General features: G+C 32.1%; 1 protein-coding gene and 1 pseudogene across 1 annotated transcript; one reads left to right on the forward strand and one right to left on the reverse strand.

The window, feature by feature from the left end:
• LOC128162435 (multiple epidermal growth factor-like domains protein 10) overlaps nucleotides 1-18,373 on the reverse strand; it is a 143,874-nt pseudogene that overhangs the window by 87,639 nt on the left and 37,862 nt on the right.
• Nucleotides 9,048-16,008, forward strand: LOC128162434 (uncharacterized). Its single transcript, XM_052825649.1, has 8 exons — nucleotides 9,048-9,620; nucleotides 11,200-11,451; nucleotides 11,699-11,836; nucleotides 12,059-12,461; nucleotides 13,050-13,220; nucleotides 13,529-13,613; nucleotides 13,892-14,023; nucleotides 14,362-16,008. Exons 1-8 carry the CDS (start codon nucleotides 9,137-9,139, stop codon nucleotides 15,277-15,279), a joined length of 2,583 nt encoding a protein of 860 aa, XP_052681609.1. The 5' UTR covers nucleotides 9,048-9,136; the 3' UTR covers nucleotides 15,280-16,008.

An 18,373-nucleotide genomic window follows, 5' to 3' on the forward strand; every position in this document is an offset into this window, starting at 1 on the left:
TTTTCTATATAACTACTGCGAGTAAAGTTTTTGGGGCATATAGGAATCAACTTTTCCGTCTGTCCGTCTGTCTTTGCAATCGGTCCGGTGCATATCTTTCTTATGGAGAAACAATATTGACCCATGATCATTGTGGCCAGTTCAAGGTCATTGAAAGGAAAGGCGCATAATTTGTGGCTGGTGTATATCTTTTTTATGGAGAAACATTGGAAGTTTTTACTTCACACAAACATTGCTTATGATATGAGGGTGTTTCATTTTTAAACCCAAAATCATTTGGGTAGGTTCAAAGACTAGGAAAGGAAATGTGCATGATTTGTGTCCGGTCAAAGTCTTCCTTATGGAGAAATATTGGAACTCCCTACTTCACACAATGATTGTGTTACATTATTTTGATCCAAAGTATTTTGTGCGTAGTTCATGGTCATTGTCAAAAATACGTAATTCCTGTCTATGCCATATTATCTTCTGAATTATGATTAGAAGTTAAGACTAAAAAATATGTCCTGAATATAAGCTTTGGTCATTTGTTCAAGTTTAATGACACTAAAATAAATGTAGGTAATTTGTGCATAGTCTGTATCTTTCTTACGGAGTAACATTTAAAGTTTTTACCTCACACAAACATTGCTTATGACCTAAAGGTGTGTCATGATTTGGAATCAAGGTCATTTTGGCAAGTTCAAGGTCAGCAGAAGAAAGGGGAATAATTTGAAACTGATGGAAGGAATCTTGGTCGACGTGAAAAAGAAATTGAAATGTTTGTCAAAATAAAAGAAATTTTATTTCATTATATTTTATCTTAATTAATTATTTTTTATTCAAAAGGTAATTTTCTGTACAACAATTAACAAAATTAAATATGTGTGATGTTTTTTTAACCATATCCAATCGACAAAGAATCAGCAAAACCAAAAATAAGAATAAACAACATACAAGTCCCTTTCGAAATGGTTCTCAATCAATGACAAAACTTTATATACATATTGATATTAAAAACAAACTACATAAATTACTCTAACCGATATAATTTCATTAAATTCTAAAAGAATGTTTTGAGCAATATAGGAACATGGTCACGATCTGAAAAATATGAACGATCTTCAATTTTTCTATCCCAAAAGATATGAAGACTTTAAAATGACCAACTTCTACAAAGTTATGCTACTGGGGATTTGAATATTACTCACTCCAGTCAACTGATGTGGATAAGGGTACTTGAAAAAAGGTTTACCAAAATATATTTAGGCTATTTGGTACTGCGTCTTGGAAATACCGAACTTTCCCGGAATATGTACGAGTGCGTGCAACACATTATCGCTTCTTGGACACAAAACCTTCATGGAAGTTCTTGGTCTCACAATTAATTTTGCATTTCTTTAAAAATTTGTTTAGCATTACAGTCTAAGAATTACTGCCGTTAAAATTTTAATTATCTCTAATCATAGCGACACAAAACAAACGTGCATCTACTATTCACTTGATATCAAATAACCGACCCCGCTTTCTGTAGTTATAATTCCGCTATGAGATGTTTCAGGAGAGAGAGAGAGAGAGAGAGAGAGAGAGAGAGAGAGAGAGATCTAGTAAACATGCCATGAAGAGTCTGAAAGAGACATCTTATTTTTATCCTTCAAAAACTACCGTAAAAAGGTTTGATTAAAATTTAAAGCTACCAACATTCAAAAAGTTCTTAATTTCATTTTAATAAAAAAGGGTATGGATGTATTATCTTTCTTTTCAGTAAGTAAGATGTACATGAAAAAATCAATGAATAAAATTATTTCTTTTTTTATCCATCTAGATTTTCTTTTACTAATATTAAAGAAGTTGTCTAAAATTATTTTTTTTTCTTAGGGAATGTATAGGACAAAGAAGGATGTGTGAAGTCTCATCACCTCGCTATGTCTAGAACTAACATGATCATATGCTTTATTGCAGGCTTGGGGTAATGCTAAATGTAATGGTAATGCATTGCAATGCATTACATGTTTCCAAAGTAATGCTAGTAATGTGTAATGCCTCAAAATTAGCATTACAAGTAATGCTAATGTAATGCATTACTTTCCAAAATCTAGTGTAATGCTGGCATTACATGGCATTACTTTGCATTACTATGCATATTTATGCATGTTCACTTTTAAAAATGTGATGAATAAATGAATAGTTGAAATTGAATTTGATTAAATTTATTTTTAAAGAGGAAAGAAATAATTCTAATTACCCCTGGTAAGAAAAAAATGTTTTAATTGTACATGTTTTATTAAAAAAGGTTTTTTAAAATTCATTTTTGAATTGTTTATAATACTAAAGATAACAGCACAATTTCATAACATTTTAAAGAGTGTTGTTACTAAGAGTTTTTAATCATTTAAACAATTTACTCCAATTAGTTTGCACTTCAATAAGAAATGTGTCAACAACACGCTATGCCCCCAGGAAAATCTAAGTATCAAAACAATCTATTGTAATAAGAAGTGCTAAACACCCCAATCCCCTTCCCTTCGCTATGTCACAATAGAGTAAGAGACAGACATGCACCTTTAAAAGCAAAATGAACGCACTGTCCATCCATGATGAAAATCAATATCACTTCCAATATTATAACCCATTTGAAAAAAATCTTACATAATTTTCTCTCTCTTTCTCTCTGTCTGTCTCTGTCTGTCTGCCTCTGTCTGTCTGTCTCTGTCTCTCTCTCTCTCTCTCTGTCTCTCTCTCTCTCTCTCTCTCTCTCTCTTGTATATTAATTACACTGTACATTAGTTTGGACTGATAGAAAATACAAGATTTATGTATTTAATCTATTATTGCACTTAATATATCCTAAGATAAAGATCGTCAAACAGTATTTTCCTGTCCAAGCTTTGACTGCTCCTGCAAAACATTTATTTAGTATAGCCCGGAAGATGGATGCATTTTAACTTCGATCATAAAGTGCAACAGTAATCTTTTGTCTTAAAGTGTCCTTCGTAAAAAGAAATACGATTATAATATATTAAGAAATATAACTGGGGAAAATCATCTGTTTATAAATTAATAAAATTAAGTGTCCAAAATTATAAAGATTTGTGTAATCTGGGGATATATCTATATTTAGCTTTTAAAAACCGCAACATTATTTCATAAATTGTTTTTTGTTACGCATGTTATCCTGTGTCTCTATTTCATATTCTATATTGTATCATGCCAAATGTCTATAAATATCATTTTACTTATGTAATATGTTTGTTCATATTGCCACAATATGATTATATATTGAGAAAATAAAGAATGACTCTTGTTTATTCATTGAATTTAAACCTGATACTGAGCATGAAGCTGTAGATATGTTAAAGAGTGTTGTATATTTGAAACATTTGCAAAAACTCTTTATTAGCTTTACTTTAAAAAAAAAAGTAATATTAATGGTAATGCATTACTTTACTCATGTAATGGTAATGTAATGCATTACTTCAAGAAAATCAAGTAATGGTAATGGTAATTTAATGCCCAATTTCATGAAGTAATGGTAATGTAATGCATTACTTTACAATGTAATTCGCCCCAAGCCTGCTTTATTGATAGTGTTTTGTTTCATCATTCCAACCACAAATGTGCTTGCCTATTGGCCAGTACTAACTTTAGGCGTGTCCAATACATACTCGCCATATGGACAGCAGAAATGACGCTATTGAATTATCTATTTTGATCAGTGGTATTTTTCATTTTCAACTGCACAAGCATGCAATTCATTACCAATAGCATAGTGTAGGTGCATTTCTAATATCTCTTAATACAATTTATTTCCTATTTCATAAAATACTGATCTGTAAGATTAATTCTAAGCATTTGAAATAAAAAAAAATGTTTAAAAGAACGTATTATTATACCTATTAACCAGATATAGTTCACCCTATATACCAAGTTAAATAAATAAGGTCTTTGTTTGAATTGTGACTAAGAGGCATAATCAGTAATGCATTTGAAATATCATGATCAAATTTTTATTCCTCAATGTTTCTCTGTTAAAACTGATTGATTGCAAAACCTTATTTTCTCTTCATTTAAAAATATCATTGCTATTATTTATGATATAAGATCGCCGAAATGATTGGAGATAGGTTTATGCCAATACATAATTGGAATCAGAAAATGTGAACAAAGAAATATCTTATTAACATTGTATGATGTATTGATATCGTAATTTAAGAACATGTATTTTAGTTTTGTCAGTCTCAGAATATAAAGAACAAGGGACGTTATTGGCCGAAATTTGCCGTGTTTCAAATATGCACAGCACCAAACATTTTAAAAAGCCTTGAATTTATCAAATCCAATGGTATATAACTTATATATGTGACTTAAACATATATATCATGAAATTTATATTGAAAACTGTTCCATTTTTAGCAAGACGTTGAAATTCTAAACGCGACGTCATGCATATTTACGGGAGAAGTAACTCTTTCTGTGTTGTAAAACATACCGGTATCTGTGCATGAGTTTCGGGCTTGTGAACCGCAAATAACAAGTTTAAATTTGCATGCGTTTCATTTCAATTTCATCGAACTTTTGAATTATAAGTGTTTAAATACAAAATTGTATATATTTTCGCCTATATGACTTACATGTACATACTTATAATGCATTATGAAACATTGCATCTTTTCTAATCAAGAAAATTTCTGTTGATTTGAGACACTATTTCAAGGTGTAGTGAGTCAGTTACATGTAAATACAAGTACCTTACGGCTTCCATTGGTTATTCACTAAAGTACAGAGAGCAAAAGCTGTCATTATATTTTTGATAACAAGTCTTAATTTTAAATGCATGAACAATGAACTCGAAGAAGGTAGGGGAAAAGGGGGAGGGGGGTCTTCGAGTCTCTGAAAGTTTGATAAGCAATCTCAATTAAAAACTATCATTGGATGAAAAAGAAATGGAAATGGGAATGATTGGACTGGACTTGAAAGATGTTAAACAAATTAGATCTGTTCATGTTTCACAATATTGTTCGCACCCAAATCTACACTCAGAGAGAGAGAGAGAGAGAGAGAGAGAGAGAGAGAGAGAGAGAGAGAGAGAGAGAGAGAGAGAGAGAGAGAGAGAGAGGGGGGGGGGGTTTACACGTGTAGTTTTCTGCTTACATAACGTAGTATGTAAACAAATCAACTTTCACACATAGAGTGTGTAAGAATCATATTATCATGTAATGGTAAGTTAACTCAATAGAATGACCATTGTATGAATGAACTCACCACTTCAAAAAATTTCAATGATGAAAACAAATAGTTTTGCTGCAGTATTTTGTAATTAATAGTTTTTTAATCGACATTGCACATCCTTTTACATAGCTACCATATGTACACGAGTGCTATTTTGAAAATAACTACATAGGTTTTGGATTAATAAGATTTAAAAACGGAGTCCTAGCACAAGTATTTTCATTCAAGTATTTATATTGACAAGTGGAACTAGAAACTTTATCTATAATATACTTACAGTATACGCAATTGATATCAAAACCTTTAATATATAAACTAGACTTAGACCCGTGCGTGCACGGGTTGACATTGCATGTGATATCGGACATTAACGTATTGTTGGCATGTACATAAACAAGCTTTTAGCCTACAATAATACTATTAATTTCACTACACTCTACTTAGTAAGAATAATCTAACTGTGTCTCGGAAGAGGCCATCACCACAGTTAAAACGCCTCCCATATACCTGTAATGTAGCAACAAATTGCAGAATCGCTCCAAAACGATTTTTTGAGAAAATTAATGAAGCTGCATTAAAAATAACAGTCAAATTATTCATAACAAACCATTTTGAGGCTGTAAATACCTTTCTTCTAAAACTTTATTTATATTAATGAAGAATTCAACACTTTTTCACAAACGTATTTTACTGGCTTCGAATCTCCACACCATGTTGACACTCGGAACTCTCGGGATTTTTCATATTAAATGCACTGAGCTAGAATTATCTCCCGTATTTCCTTTGATGAACAGTATACTATAAATTCCTAATTAAACGCTACGAATTTATATCAGCATAAAATCGCGAGAAACTCGTCTCGCGAATTCTAATATCTCGCTTTGAATATTCCGACATATGTAAACTACATGAAACTATGATAAAATTTCGGCATTCACTATTTTATGTTCTCGCAATTTGATGGAGAATCGTTGAATCGCGGAATTAAGTACTCGCGTAAAATAAGGAATCTACAGTATATGAAAAAGCTTCAATGAAAATTTACATGTATTTGTAATCGTTTGAGTTTCTCCATGCAAATGTGATATTGTGGAAACATAAAGTAAGGAGCCTCCCATGATTTAGCGTAAATGTAATGTGCATGCACAAGATTGTAAAATCCAAAAAAATCCAGATGATTTCCGGGTTTTTAAAAGGACTTTTCGTTGATTATCAAGCTTGATTGGGAAGATATAAAAACAAATTGGCAATCATCAAGTACCAATGATGTTTAAAATATTTAAAACAAAAGACAGTTCTATTCGGAATTCTCGGTATTAAAGCCCAAAAAACTCGAGTCTATTATTTTAATATAGTAGTATAGATAACTAGATGACATCCCACGCAAGCGCGGGAAATAATTTTACAAATCAATGGGCCTTGTTTTTTTTTTGTATACATTTGCGTCCGATTTTTTTCTTAATTGTTCTTTTTTTTTACTTTTTTTTTAAAAAAAAAACGAGTCTTACAAAACGTAATTTCAGTCAACAAAAATAATATAGCTCATTGTAATGTTCGAAGCTACGCATACAGATGTTCATCTGCAAATCAGACCTACCCGTACATACTTATAAGAGCTACGCGTATAGTGAGCAATATCGAGGCATGGTAACCCCCCCCCCCCCCCCCCCCGAAAAACCTTCAAATTTAAAGAATGCATTGCTTCCTTCATATATGTAGGTTTTTTTCTGAAAGATATCGTATTGGGGAAATATTTTCAAAACAAGAAACAACATGTTTTGTGAAAGAAATGAGAAACACTTCTCTTGAAATTTTGATTCGATTTTTTATTGAATGTTTGCACTGTTTTGATCCAATAAAAATATTTTCCGAAGATATATTTTAAGATTGAAATGACGAGCATAAAGATTAACTTTTTCTAGTTAACAATTAACCATATAAAAATCGCGATACTGTCCCTCCAGATATTAGTCATTTACGTATTTTCCGTCTATAATGTACATTGTACGATCAAAATATTGTTCGCAGCGCTATTTGTTCTCTCGCTTCGACAAACATCACTACCTAAAATTGTACACTTCTGTTCCTACAATGTGACATTTGAATGTACATCACAAACATGCATTATAGAAAAGAAAAATAACACAAAATATAAAACTACGTTTTTCTTTTTGAGAAAGTACAATTGTTTTCATCCGCCCTTAGAGTTGATTTCGTTGAAAAGAGTTCGTGAGAAAATATTACAGGAGACAATATATGTTCTACCGTTATAATTCTACGCGCCATTTAAATTGATCAGACTACTGCGTATACGATCTTATAGTTATAAAGTGACTTAAACATAATTTAAACAAAAAAGAAATTATTAGTGTTTTGATTAAGCCTTTCAATATGTCGGCGATATCCACCGGAACAATTGTACGAGGGTCAATCAAAAAATGCGAAGACAATGTGGCTGTCTATCATATATTTTTTATGAAAGTCATAATTAACAGTCTACTAAATTTAGTATTGATATGACGTTAAGTAACATAGCTATGTCAAAAGTCTTGGAATTTTTTTTATTGACCCTCGTATAGGTTTAAGCGTTGTTTGTGTTGTAATTTGCTGTTGTTGTTGTTTTCTATTTTTCCCCTTTAGTTTCTCTTTAATTAGTAAATTAATACATAGTCAAGTTTGTTAAAAAAAGACTAAATAAACCAAAAAGTATTGCTCTTGAATCCTCCATATTTTTTTTTTTACATATATATGTATACACCGGGTGTTACACATTGTTGAGCCGTGTCGCACCGTCCGTATTCGTAAGCTGTACTGTGTGCATGATTTAAGAATCAGTGGAATAATATTTAGGGCTAAATAGTAACTTGTCAATTTTAAATGCATTCTACTAATCAGCTTCTCACTCAGCGTCGATAGCGTTTTTGACGTCGATAACAATAGATAAAAATGTTATTGACATCAGTAAGATATCATTTTTTGTATTCATTTTCTTAAAAATTCATATTGTTCACACGTGACAACCAACACCATTTTAAGTGTAAGAATAAATGATGAAATCATGAGCCGGCACGTAAACTATAAAAGTGGTTGTCGCATGTGAAAGTATCTAATTTTAACGAAAACTACTCATAAAACATCAAATTGTAACGCATTTAAACGAGCATTCCATGTTTAGCGCACATTAGTGACGTCATAATGAAAAATGACGTCATTTTAGTGCCTGTAGGATTTCGCTAATAACATAAACAGTACAATGCACAACTTCAATAACGCAGACAAAGACGTTGAAAGAATCGTAAATTTTGCGGCCAAATAATGCCAATACTGTATCTTGTTCTTTCACAAAATTGCTCCCACTTAATTGACAAACTTTTCAGTTTCAGTTCTAGTTTTCAGTTTCAGAATATAAGTTACATAAAATTGCCTTCACTTTACTGATACAATTTCCTTACCAGTTTGAATTGAATTGCGTTTATGATTATGACCAGGATATTAAATGGTATGCCATATGATAAATGTACTCTAAGTAGAGCCGATAAATAATACAATGTTCTATCCTCCAAGCATTATTTGGTATGTTTATGATAAATCTCAAGCTTATTTCAAAGAATGGCAAAAAATCCCACTAGTGTTCATACACTTAATTATATATCGTCCTTTGGATCTCCGTCTTTGACTATTCCAATATCAAATCTTTTCCTCTTTTGATTCCCAAAACCAAATCTTATACATTTAAAGTGATACATATCTATATAACTCTTTATTTTGGCCTTAAGGAGGCTATGTGGTATATAAATTAACAATGATATCTACTATAAATTCTTTAATGTTTTTTAACGTAGCTATAGATAGCGATCACGTGACAAAGCATGTGAATTCTAAAAAAAGAACTTCTCGGTCCATTTAATCCGGAAATGCAGTAATCAATATGGCGGACTGTCAACATTTGCCGCTAAAAGTCAAAGGGAAATTTTGTAGTAGAGGTAAATATAAAAAAGCATCGCGTATGAAACAATTTAATAGCGTTCATAAGAACGACAACGATAATATCCCCACTAACATTGAACATTCATATGCAAACGACTCGGCGCCATATTCCCAGGCAGACGACACATCTGTCAATCTTGACGATTTCGATGTACTGGAAAACGTATGTGTTCAAAGTGTGGACGGTATTCAGTGGAATGAAGGCCGAAGGGTTGTGGAACTTAAGCACCTTGCCGATCAGCTTGTATGTGTACACTGTAACAATCGGCTGCATTTGTCGAATATTGATAGTGAAAAGCGTTACGGGCTCGGTAGCTTGCTATACATCAAATGTGATAGCACTACTTGTGGATTTACTAACACAGTTTCCACGGGAAAAAGAAACAGTAAAGGTGCCTTTGATATCAATTCAAAAGTTACACTTGGTAAGTTTAATTTGACATGATTGCTCTCTCTCTCTCTCTCTCTCTCTCTCTCTCTTTATTATTATACTCTGTCCCGAGTTTTTGCCACCACAACTTTTTGCTTGATATTTCGATAATCATGAATATCTTTATGCTCAAACTATGTTCATCCATTTATATGAAAAATGTCCAGATTATCTGTTTTGAAATGCCACCTCTACCGCCTCAGGTTTCAATACACATCCCAAATTGGAAAGTCTACAGCAGTACGGGGATTTTGCATTGCATTAGCCATTAACAAGCCCTAATGATAATGTTGAAAAATCGCCCAAGGTATCCCTAGTACTCCCGAATGGAGAAAAGATGTAAACTTTTCCCATTATAAATTTCCGTAAGAAATTTATTTTTGTTCCTGTGAAGTTTTATGAGTGAAAATGATAATTGTTCAATGAAGATATCTTGGATTTATTCCTTTTTATCAATTTCAACTGTATTTCTTTCACATGTATGTGTATTTTTATTAAAAATCATTAAAACTGTGATGGAAACAATAGCTTGGGACAGACTATAGTAGTGTGTGTATATACCAGGTATTACCAGTTGTATATATATATATTCTAGACTTTGACCCGTGCCTGCACGGGTGGACATTGCATATGATATCGGACATTTACGAAATAGATACATCAACACACCATATTGTTGACATTAACATAACCAAGCCTACAATAATGCTAATTATTTCACTACACTGCTTAGTTAGAATAATTTAACTGTGTCTCGGGACAGGCCTAGTTAAATGCATCTCATTTACCCATAATGAGCAAAAAATTGCAGATATGTGTGTGTGTGTGTGTGTGTGTGTGTGTGTGTGTGTGCACATACAAAAACTTTTTAAATCAGTCAATTTTTAGCAATTATAAATGCTATCTTAAACAGCTATGCGAGTCATTTGTTATTTTTGATGTTTTATGCTGTCCCGCTGTAATTCTTTTTTTAATTTTGAGCCTTGAAGTTAGTTGGATTGAAATATTAAGTTCTTTAAAGTTAAAGGTTCTTCGATCAATTTTCAAACTCTACATTTTGCTTATAACTCAATATTTGACTTTCAAATTTTGACAAAGCATCAAAAATACCCAAATTAACCATTCTAAACATTAAAATTAGAAAACCAAAATATAATTTTTTTAGTTCAAATTGTGTCTAAGTCCCTTTAAACTTCAATACTAAGTAAATGTGAAAATATGAAAGGCAGATTTATGACAGGAATAAAAAAAAATATGGATAGTTTAGAGTTATCAAACATTGTTGAGGATCTGAGATTGTTAAGGTAACATTTTCTTAACATATTTATGTGATATGTCATTGGGTTAACAAGTATCTGACTGTCTAAATATCAAACTCAGCTGTAGCTCTGTGTTTTGAGCACTGGTACAGTCAGTACACCAGAGGCACTTCAAGTTTCCAATGGAGAATTGACTTTTCACATGCATACTAAATCACATGAACATACAGTGCTCATGTAAAAAGTTCATGTATTGTTTTATTAATTTTTTTTTACTGATATATATCTTATAATTGTATTATTTAATATCTTCAGCTATGATACATTCTGGTATGGGACCAACTCATGTCATCAATTTTCTCAGTACCTGTAACATTCCACCAATTGATACCACCACATTAAAGAAAAAAGAAAAAGAGATCTCAGCATCAATTGTAAAACAGGCCAAAGAGTCTTGTCGTAGAGCTAGAGAGGAAGAAATGGATGCTATATCAGACCAATTGGAGTGCAGTTTTGATGCTGGATGGCAGACCAGAGGATCTGGCTGTCAGTACAATAGTAGCACTGGTATGAACATTACTGCCTGTCATTGATTGTTATAAAGCTAGATTTATTTAGTGTAGAAAGCATAAAATTATTATGGAGATTAAAATACATCATGCCCTACATACATAAGTGATAAATTCAAAATTATAAAAATGACAATATTATATACATGTAGGGTAGACATTTTATTGAATATCTTTAATAAATTAATAGGTGTGGACTCCAGTAAGCATTTGTTAGTTAAAATTTTTGTCTTATAAATCAACAGGCCATGCCAGTATTATAGGTGCTCAAAGTGGAAAGGTCCTTGAGTTTGATGTGAGGTCAAAGACATGTAGAGTTTGTCAGTATCATTTTGATAGAAATGAAACAGTACCAAATCACAACTGCACCAGTAATTGGTCAGGTTTGTATATCTTGAAATTGTTTATATGTTAATTTAGTGTAAGTATATATGCTAGCAAAGAGCTACTATAAATGATATTTTTAATGTAAATACTGGTAAGTGTCACTAAGTCAAGACCAACATTAAAGAAAAGAAAATGAATGATTTTCTTGAGGTAAAGTCATAGCACTTTTAATTTATCAGTATTAACATAATTAATATGAATTAATTTTTGTGTTTTAGGTTCTAGTAAGGCCATGGAGCCAGATATGGCTTCAGCAATGCTATATCGGATGAAGGAAGATGGATGTGAGGTTCAGACCATACATGCTGATAATGATTCCACCACTGCCGCTCGACTAAGAAATGACTTTCCATCCCTTCAAAAAAAACAGGACAAGAATCATCTGAAAAAGAACTTGACAAAACAGCTGTATAAACTAGCCAAAGATCACAAGCAACTGAAACCAACTGGTACAATTTCATATGTGACCAGATGCTTTATGTACGCAATCTCCTCAAAACATAATTCTGAAGAAGAGCTGACATCAAAATTGGAGAGGGTTGTCCCTCACATGTTTGGAGACCACAGTCTTTGTGCAGAGGCTGCATGGTGTACATATCAGAAAAATCCAAAGACATTCAGGTACTTTTAAAATTTCATATCATTAGAACAGACAAGAAGATGGTTTATTTGATGCTAAAAGAATAGGACTTACATGTATTTAAACAATTATATGCATTCTTTGGTGATTCATGATGATATAAATGTAGACAACATTACAGAAAAAATAGATAAATGCACAACTTGCATCAGCTGATGGTGATAAAAAAAAATTCTGCAATGATAGCTACCTTCATAGCCTGCATGAATCATCAGTCACATTGACTTTGTAGAGAAAAACATACTGGTACTCAGTGGATAAAAATATATGTTTGTACTTGTATGATAAGAAGTCTTTAAACCATCAATGAAGCTAGACCAGGGTATGGTATGGTTTCACAGGTTAGATATTTTTGTAAACAGGAATGACCTAAGTACATGTACTGGTGTGAACCACATTTCAGAGACTTGTTTAGATTCATGTAGTTTTGACAAACTTATGTCTTTGCTGAAATAACTGTAAACACAGTGTGTAGATTTAGTGCAGCATCTTAATCATAAGAGGATTATAGTGGAAATTTCTGATCTATGGTATACCTTGGTTTATGATTCTTTCTTTACTTATTTCAGATTCAAGCACCTTCCAAAAGGCCAACCATTGTCAGGTGATCAGCTAAGAGCAGCACTGGATAACATAACGGAGAATTTCAAAGGCATGGCCTCTCAGCTGCAAAAGCTTGGATCCACACAAAGCAATGAAAACTTTAACAACATTGTGGCAAGCAAGGCCCCAAAGAATAGGTATGATGTAATCATGTTGTTTTGTGAAATGGAATTTCCATTAGGTAATGTAGCTAAATTTTATACTGAAGATACGAGTACATGTATTTATTTTCATAAAATAATAAATTTTGACAACCACGTTATTATGTAAACCTGTTATACTCAGCCCAAGGTTCCAGTTTCTGTCACGTTCAATGTAAAATTGAGATAAATGAGAGGAAAAAGAAATGTTATCATTTTTTGACCAAGTAGAACTTGACAAAAGCAGGGTGTGTAAGGTGTTTAAGTATAAATGTGTAAATGATTTAATTTTCTTTACAATTAAGGTCATATGGCAGCACAGCATCCCTAGTCACTAGAGTCTCAGCAGCAGTCTTACAGAAGAATGTTGGATACACATACATTGAAGAGGTACTTGTTTATTTAAAGATATTGTAACTATGTAGTTTCTCTTGCTCTCCTTAGTCAAAACTGGCTCAAACCTCACAACTGCAAAAGAATGTTCTTGGGTAATATATATGTGCAGTTTGTGACCTGAGCTTTTTTTCTAAAATCATAAATTATGGTCAAAGCTCAACCTTTATAGGTCTTTGACCTTTTTCTTTCTTTACCAAAAGTTGAGTACCATATCAACAATTTAGAGTTGCAGATATGTGTCTGTTTGGTACTGTAACTATTTTTTGTTCCAGGTAAACAAAGACATCCTCTTATCTCCAGGAGAGGTTTCTAAGAAGCATGGAATTAGCATGGATAAGAAGAAGTTGTGGCATAAAAAAAAGCATGCATCAGTTTCCTTCAAAAGGAGACGCCTGTTATTGAAGGTATTGTTTTATACATTATACTTTTATAACAAAATGATATGTTCACCATTCGTTTCAATGGCAGAGCTACATATTTTGCATAACTAATCACAAAATTAACCAATTTCAATGGAAGAACCAGTTGGTCAAGATCAGTATGTGTGCTCTGTGCAGTAGATAAACTGAACCTTAGTCTTCATGCTTTGTTAGCTTGAACAGAATCTGTATGATTTTTTTTTATTGTTAGTATAATTTTCTATATTTAGGCTACAAATGAGTTTCAAAAGGGTAGGTACAATGCAGCACACATTGTCAAACTTGTTTTACTAAATTTTTTAAATTTCTATTTTTCTTGAAAGAAAAGACAACACTGGAGGGAGTCAGCAAATTATGTCAAAGAAGGGAAAACTTACGAACAAGGCATTTCATCAGCAGATGTAAACCCATGTGATATAGAAGCTTTACCAGGAAAGCGCAACTTCACTGGTGACGAAAATATGGTCGTCTTTGACTTGGAAACAACAGGACTGTCCCGCAACAGTGACATAATCCAATTAGCAGCTTTTGATGGGAAAGAAGAGTTAAATATTTACATATCCCCATCCCAGGAAATAACGAAGAAAGCAAGTGAAATTACAGGACTGAAATATGATTTTGAATCTGGATGCATGTTTTCTGGGGGACAGAAAGTAGAATGCATTGATATTAGACTTGCTCTCCTTAAACTTATAGATTATGTTAGCAAGCGAGAAAAGCCAATTCTTGTAGGCCACAATGTATTGTCCTTTGACATTCCAATTCTAAGCAAGAAACTTCAAGAGCATGGTCTTCTTCAAGAATTTTTGCGGCATGTCAGTGGTTGTTTGGACACACTCAGGCTAGCACGTAAGTTATTCAGTAAGGAAACTGTGGGCAACTACAAACAGCAGACACTGGTACAAGTTCTCCTAGGAAAATCCTATCAAGCACATGATGCTCTTGCAGATGTTAAAAATCTTTACGAACTTTTTGTATCCAAGTTCACATTCAAAGAAACAGATGCTTTTCCTTTCAATTTCCATGTCCTTCAGAAGTCATTCGTACCACTTGTTGAAAGGAAGCTTATTTCGAGTGCAAATTCAAGAAAACTGGCAAATTCTGGTCTAGGACTTGGACACCTTAGTCTAGCGTACCAACGAGACAACCAAGAGGGGGTTAAGTTTATTTTGTCAGAACATGGTTTCAATGCAAAAACATCGAAAGGCATCAATTTGTACTTTGAGAAACAGGAAGAATAAGCATTGTTAAAAAGGACAGTGTCATAAAAGTGCATTTCTTGTCTATCTTTAAAGTATGTATATAATTGTAATATTTTGTAAACATCAATATTGTATTGATGAAGTATGCAACATAGCTATACTATTACAAGTAATACTGCAGTTCTTTATTTACCGGTACATTGAATTTCTAAATTAATATTAAATGAATTGTTTTTTTTTTTTATGTGCACATTGTTTAACATGTTTAAAGTCAGGGACATACATGCAATCATACTTTTTACATTGTAACTTTACCTTGCTTTATTTGCTCATCGTGTTGGGTGTTTTCATGTCAGAAATACTCAATGTCTCAGGTTGTGACATAATTGTACCTTTTGTAGTTATGTCGTATAGGACAAATATTGTCATATGTCTAAGGTAAGGAACATGATTATATGTAATAATCATTATGTGTATTTGAAACTGTATTTGATTTTTAAATCATCTGTTTACCTTATCAAAGTGTATTCATGTCAAATTTGTTTGATCGACATACATGTACATGTTCATTCTTCTTGGCAAACGTGTGAATATTGTTTCATTTTATTAATGTGGCCATGAAATACAGTGTGAGGAAATGTATTGGTCAAAATATACTTATTATAATATGAAATAAAAACTATATTGAGCAGATGATTTTTAACAAACAAATAAGTGTCAATTTGTGTGTGTCAAGTTTGTTAATTTATTTTGAATTTTAAAAAGGTGTGTGTGTGGGTGGGTGGGGGGGGGGGGGGGGGCATTTGCTGCCTTTATTTGCTCTCAATGTGGCCATGAATTTTTTAGTGAGAAATAGTATTGTTGGAATAATTCTCATTACAATAAAAAATAAATGTTTTTTTTGAGCAGATAATTTTTTTACAACCAAATAATTAGCGTCGATTTGTGTGTTTGTTAAGTTTGTCACTTATTTATTTTTAAAGAAGGGGGGGGGGGGGGTGTTAATGACCATCTGCTGCCCCTATGTTTTTTTTTAACTCTCAATGTGGCCATGGATTTTTTTTTCAGTGAGAAATAGTATTGGTCAAATAATTATCATTATAATAAAAAAAAAATATTATAATTAACAGATAATTTTTACAACTAAATTAGTGTCAATTTGTGTGCATCAAGTTTTTCAAATTTTTAAAGGGGGGGGGGGGTGTTGTTAATGACCATCTGCTGCCTTTATTTGCCCTCAATGTGGCCATGATTTTTTTAGTGAGAAATGGTATTGGTCAAATAATTCTTATTATAATAAAAAATAAAAATTCTATTGAACAGATAATTTTTTACAACCAAATAAAAGTCGATTTGTGTGTGTCAAGTTTGTCAATTTTTTGGAATTTTAAGACTTATTTGAGCTTGGTTTTTAAATTCTAATAATGCTGAAGTAATTAACTGTTCATATAAGTTTAAGCTAAGAACCTAGATGACAAATCTCATTTGATTTTGAGTGCATGTTGCAAAATAAATTTTTTATTTGTCATTTTATACATTTCTTTATGATTTATAGAGTGCAAAGAAAGGGGGGTAACTCATCACATCACAGCTCAGTAACGAACCCTCAATGCCATGCTCATATTTTCACATATTGCTCAGTACACACCAATATATGAAATATGTAAATTTTAAAAAAATCTATTGGATAGTTTTTTTGGGGTCAGGTGTCCTTGGCTACCTTAAAGCTATAATTTTTTCTTTGATAAGAAAAAGTCCATATATTAAGGGCTCTTCTTATATAGAGCTCTTCTTTTAAAGAAGATCAATATACCCTAAAAATGGCCACGACCATCCAGACCTCTTTAATTGGACATAATAGATAAGTGACAAGCGGTGATTTCCTTATTTTGATACATGAATTTTGAAATTGCAATATATACCGAGTAAAAATTATAGAAAATACTATAACAGTCATATTTTCTAATATAATATTAGTCTAGATGTACTTTGACAGTTTGTGTACTTGACATTCCAATATAAGCAAAATTGTTAATAAGAGACATATATCAGACAAGTGCTTTCTTTTCTGTTGAAATGAAACATGTAATTAACAAAATTGATTATGGATATTCTTAAAAATTATTAAACAAGATTTTACGTAGTAAATTAGTCTGCAGGTTCTTTGACAGTTTTTTTGTGTTGAAATACTTTTCATTACGAGCTTATTACGTCGATGAAGAGAATTATCAATATTATCGAGGTTATCAATTTTGACAATCTTGATTTCGATGACGTCTCCTTGCTAGGAAATCTAAAAAAATTAAATAAGAACAATGGAACACAGTCAAATAAAAGTTATATTTACATCTGAACACCATGTATATTACAAAAGTTGTACTTATCTGGTGTATGCCTAGAACATAACAATACATCTTATTATTCAGTGAAAGAAAGAAATGACCGAGCTCAGTAGGGTAAAGATCAAATCCTAATATCACAGAATGGGTAGTTTGAGACTTAAAACATGGCCTTTTTGTTGAATAAATGGATATTATTAAGTAAACCTGTTGACAATGCTGCTTGATAATAGCATTTTTGTGAATTCTTCCAGTACAACAAGTAAATATTGATGACCTGGTGTTTTATTTCTTCCTCGATTGCACAATTGTGGGTAAGTGCATGTGTATACGTGCTTTTCTGCATAAAATAAGTCAATATATCGGTCTGTGTTGGAGAGAGCATCTTCCATAAATTGTCAAAAACATACTTAGTGTTCAAGGATATTCATGAAGTATTGCAAACCCTTAATGTTCAAGGATGTAAATAAAGTACTTTGATAACAAACACTACGAAACATGTCAGATCAAACTTCTACATTTTTTTTCTCAGCGAAATTAAGAGAGCTATATGGAAGTGGCTTTTTTAAAAATATATTAATCTCCTATGACACAAGATCTTTGAATAAAGATTAAGAAAAAATTATTCAAATCTTAAAACTAAAATATTAGGACTTTCTTTACTAAGCAATAGCTTACGGCTTAAACAAGTCTTAAAATTTAAGAAAAATTTTATGATTATTTGTTGGCAATCTCCTTAAATTGACAAATCTACAGGACGTCATTTACAATATCTTATTCGTAAAAGATAAATT

The sequence above is a fragment of the Crassostrea angulata genome, chromosome 9, assembly GCF_025612915.1.
Source record: "Crassostrea angulata isolate pt1a10 chromosome 9, ASM2561291v2, whole genome shotgun sequence".
NCBI classification, from domain to species: Eukaryota; Metazoa; Mollusca; class Bivalvia; order Ostreida; family Ostreidae; genus Magallana; species Magallana angulata.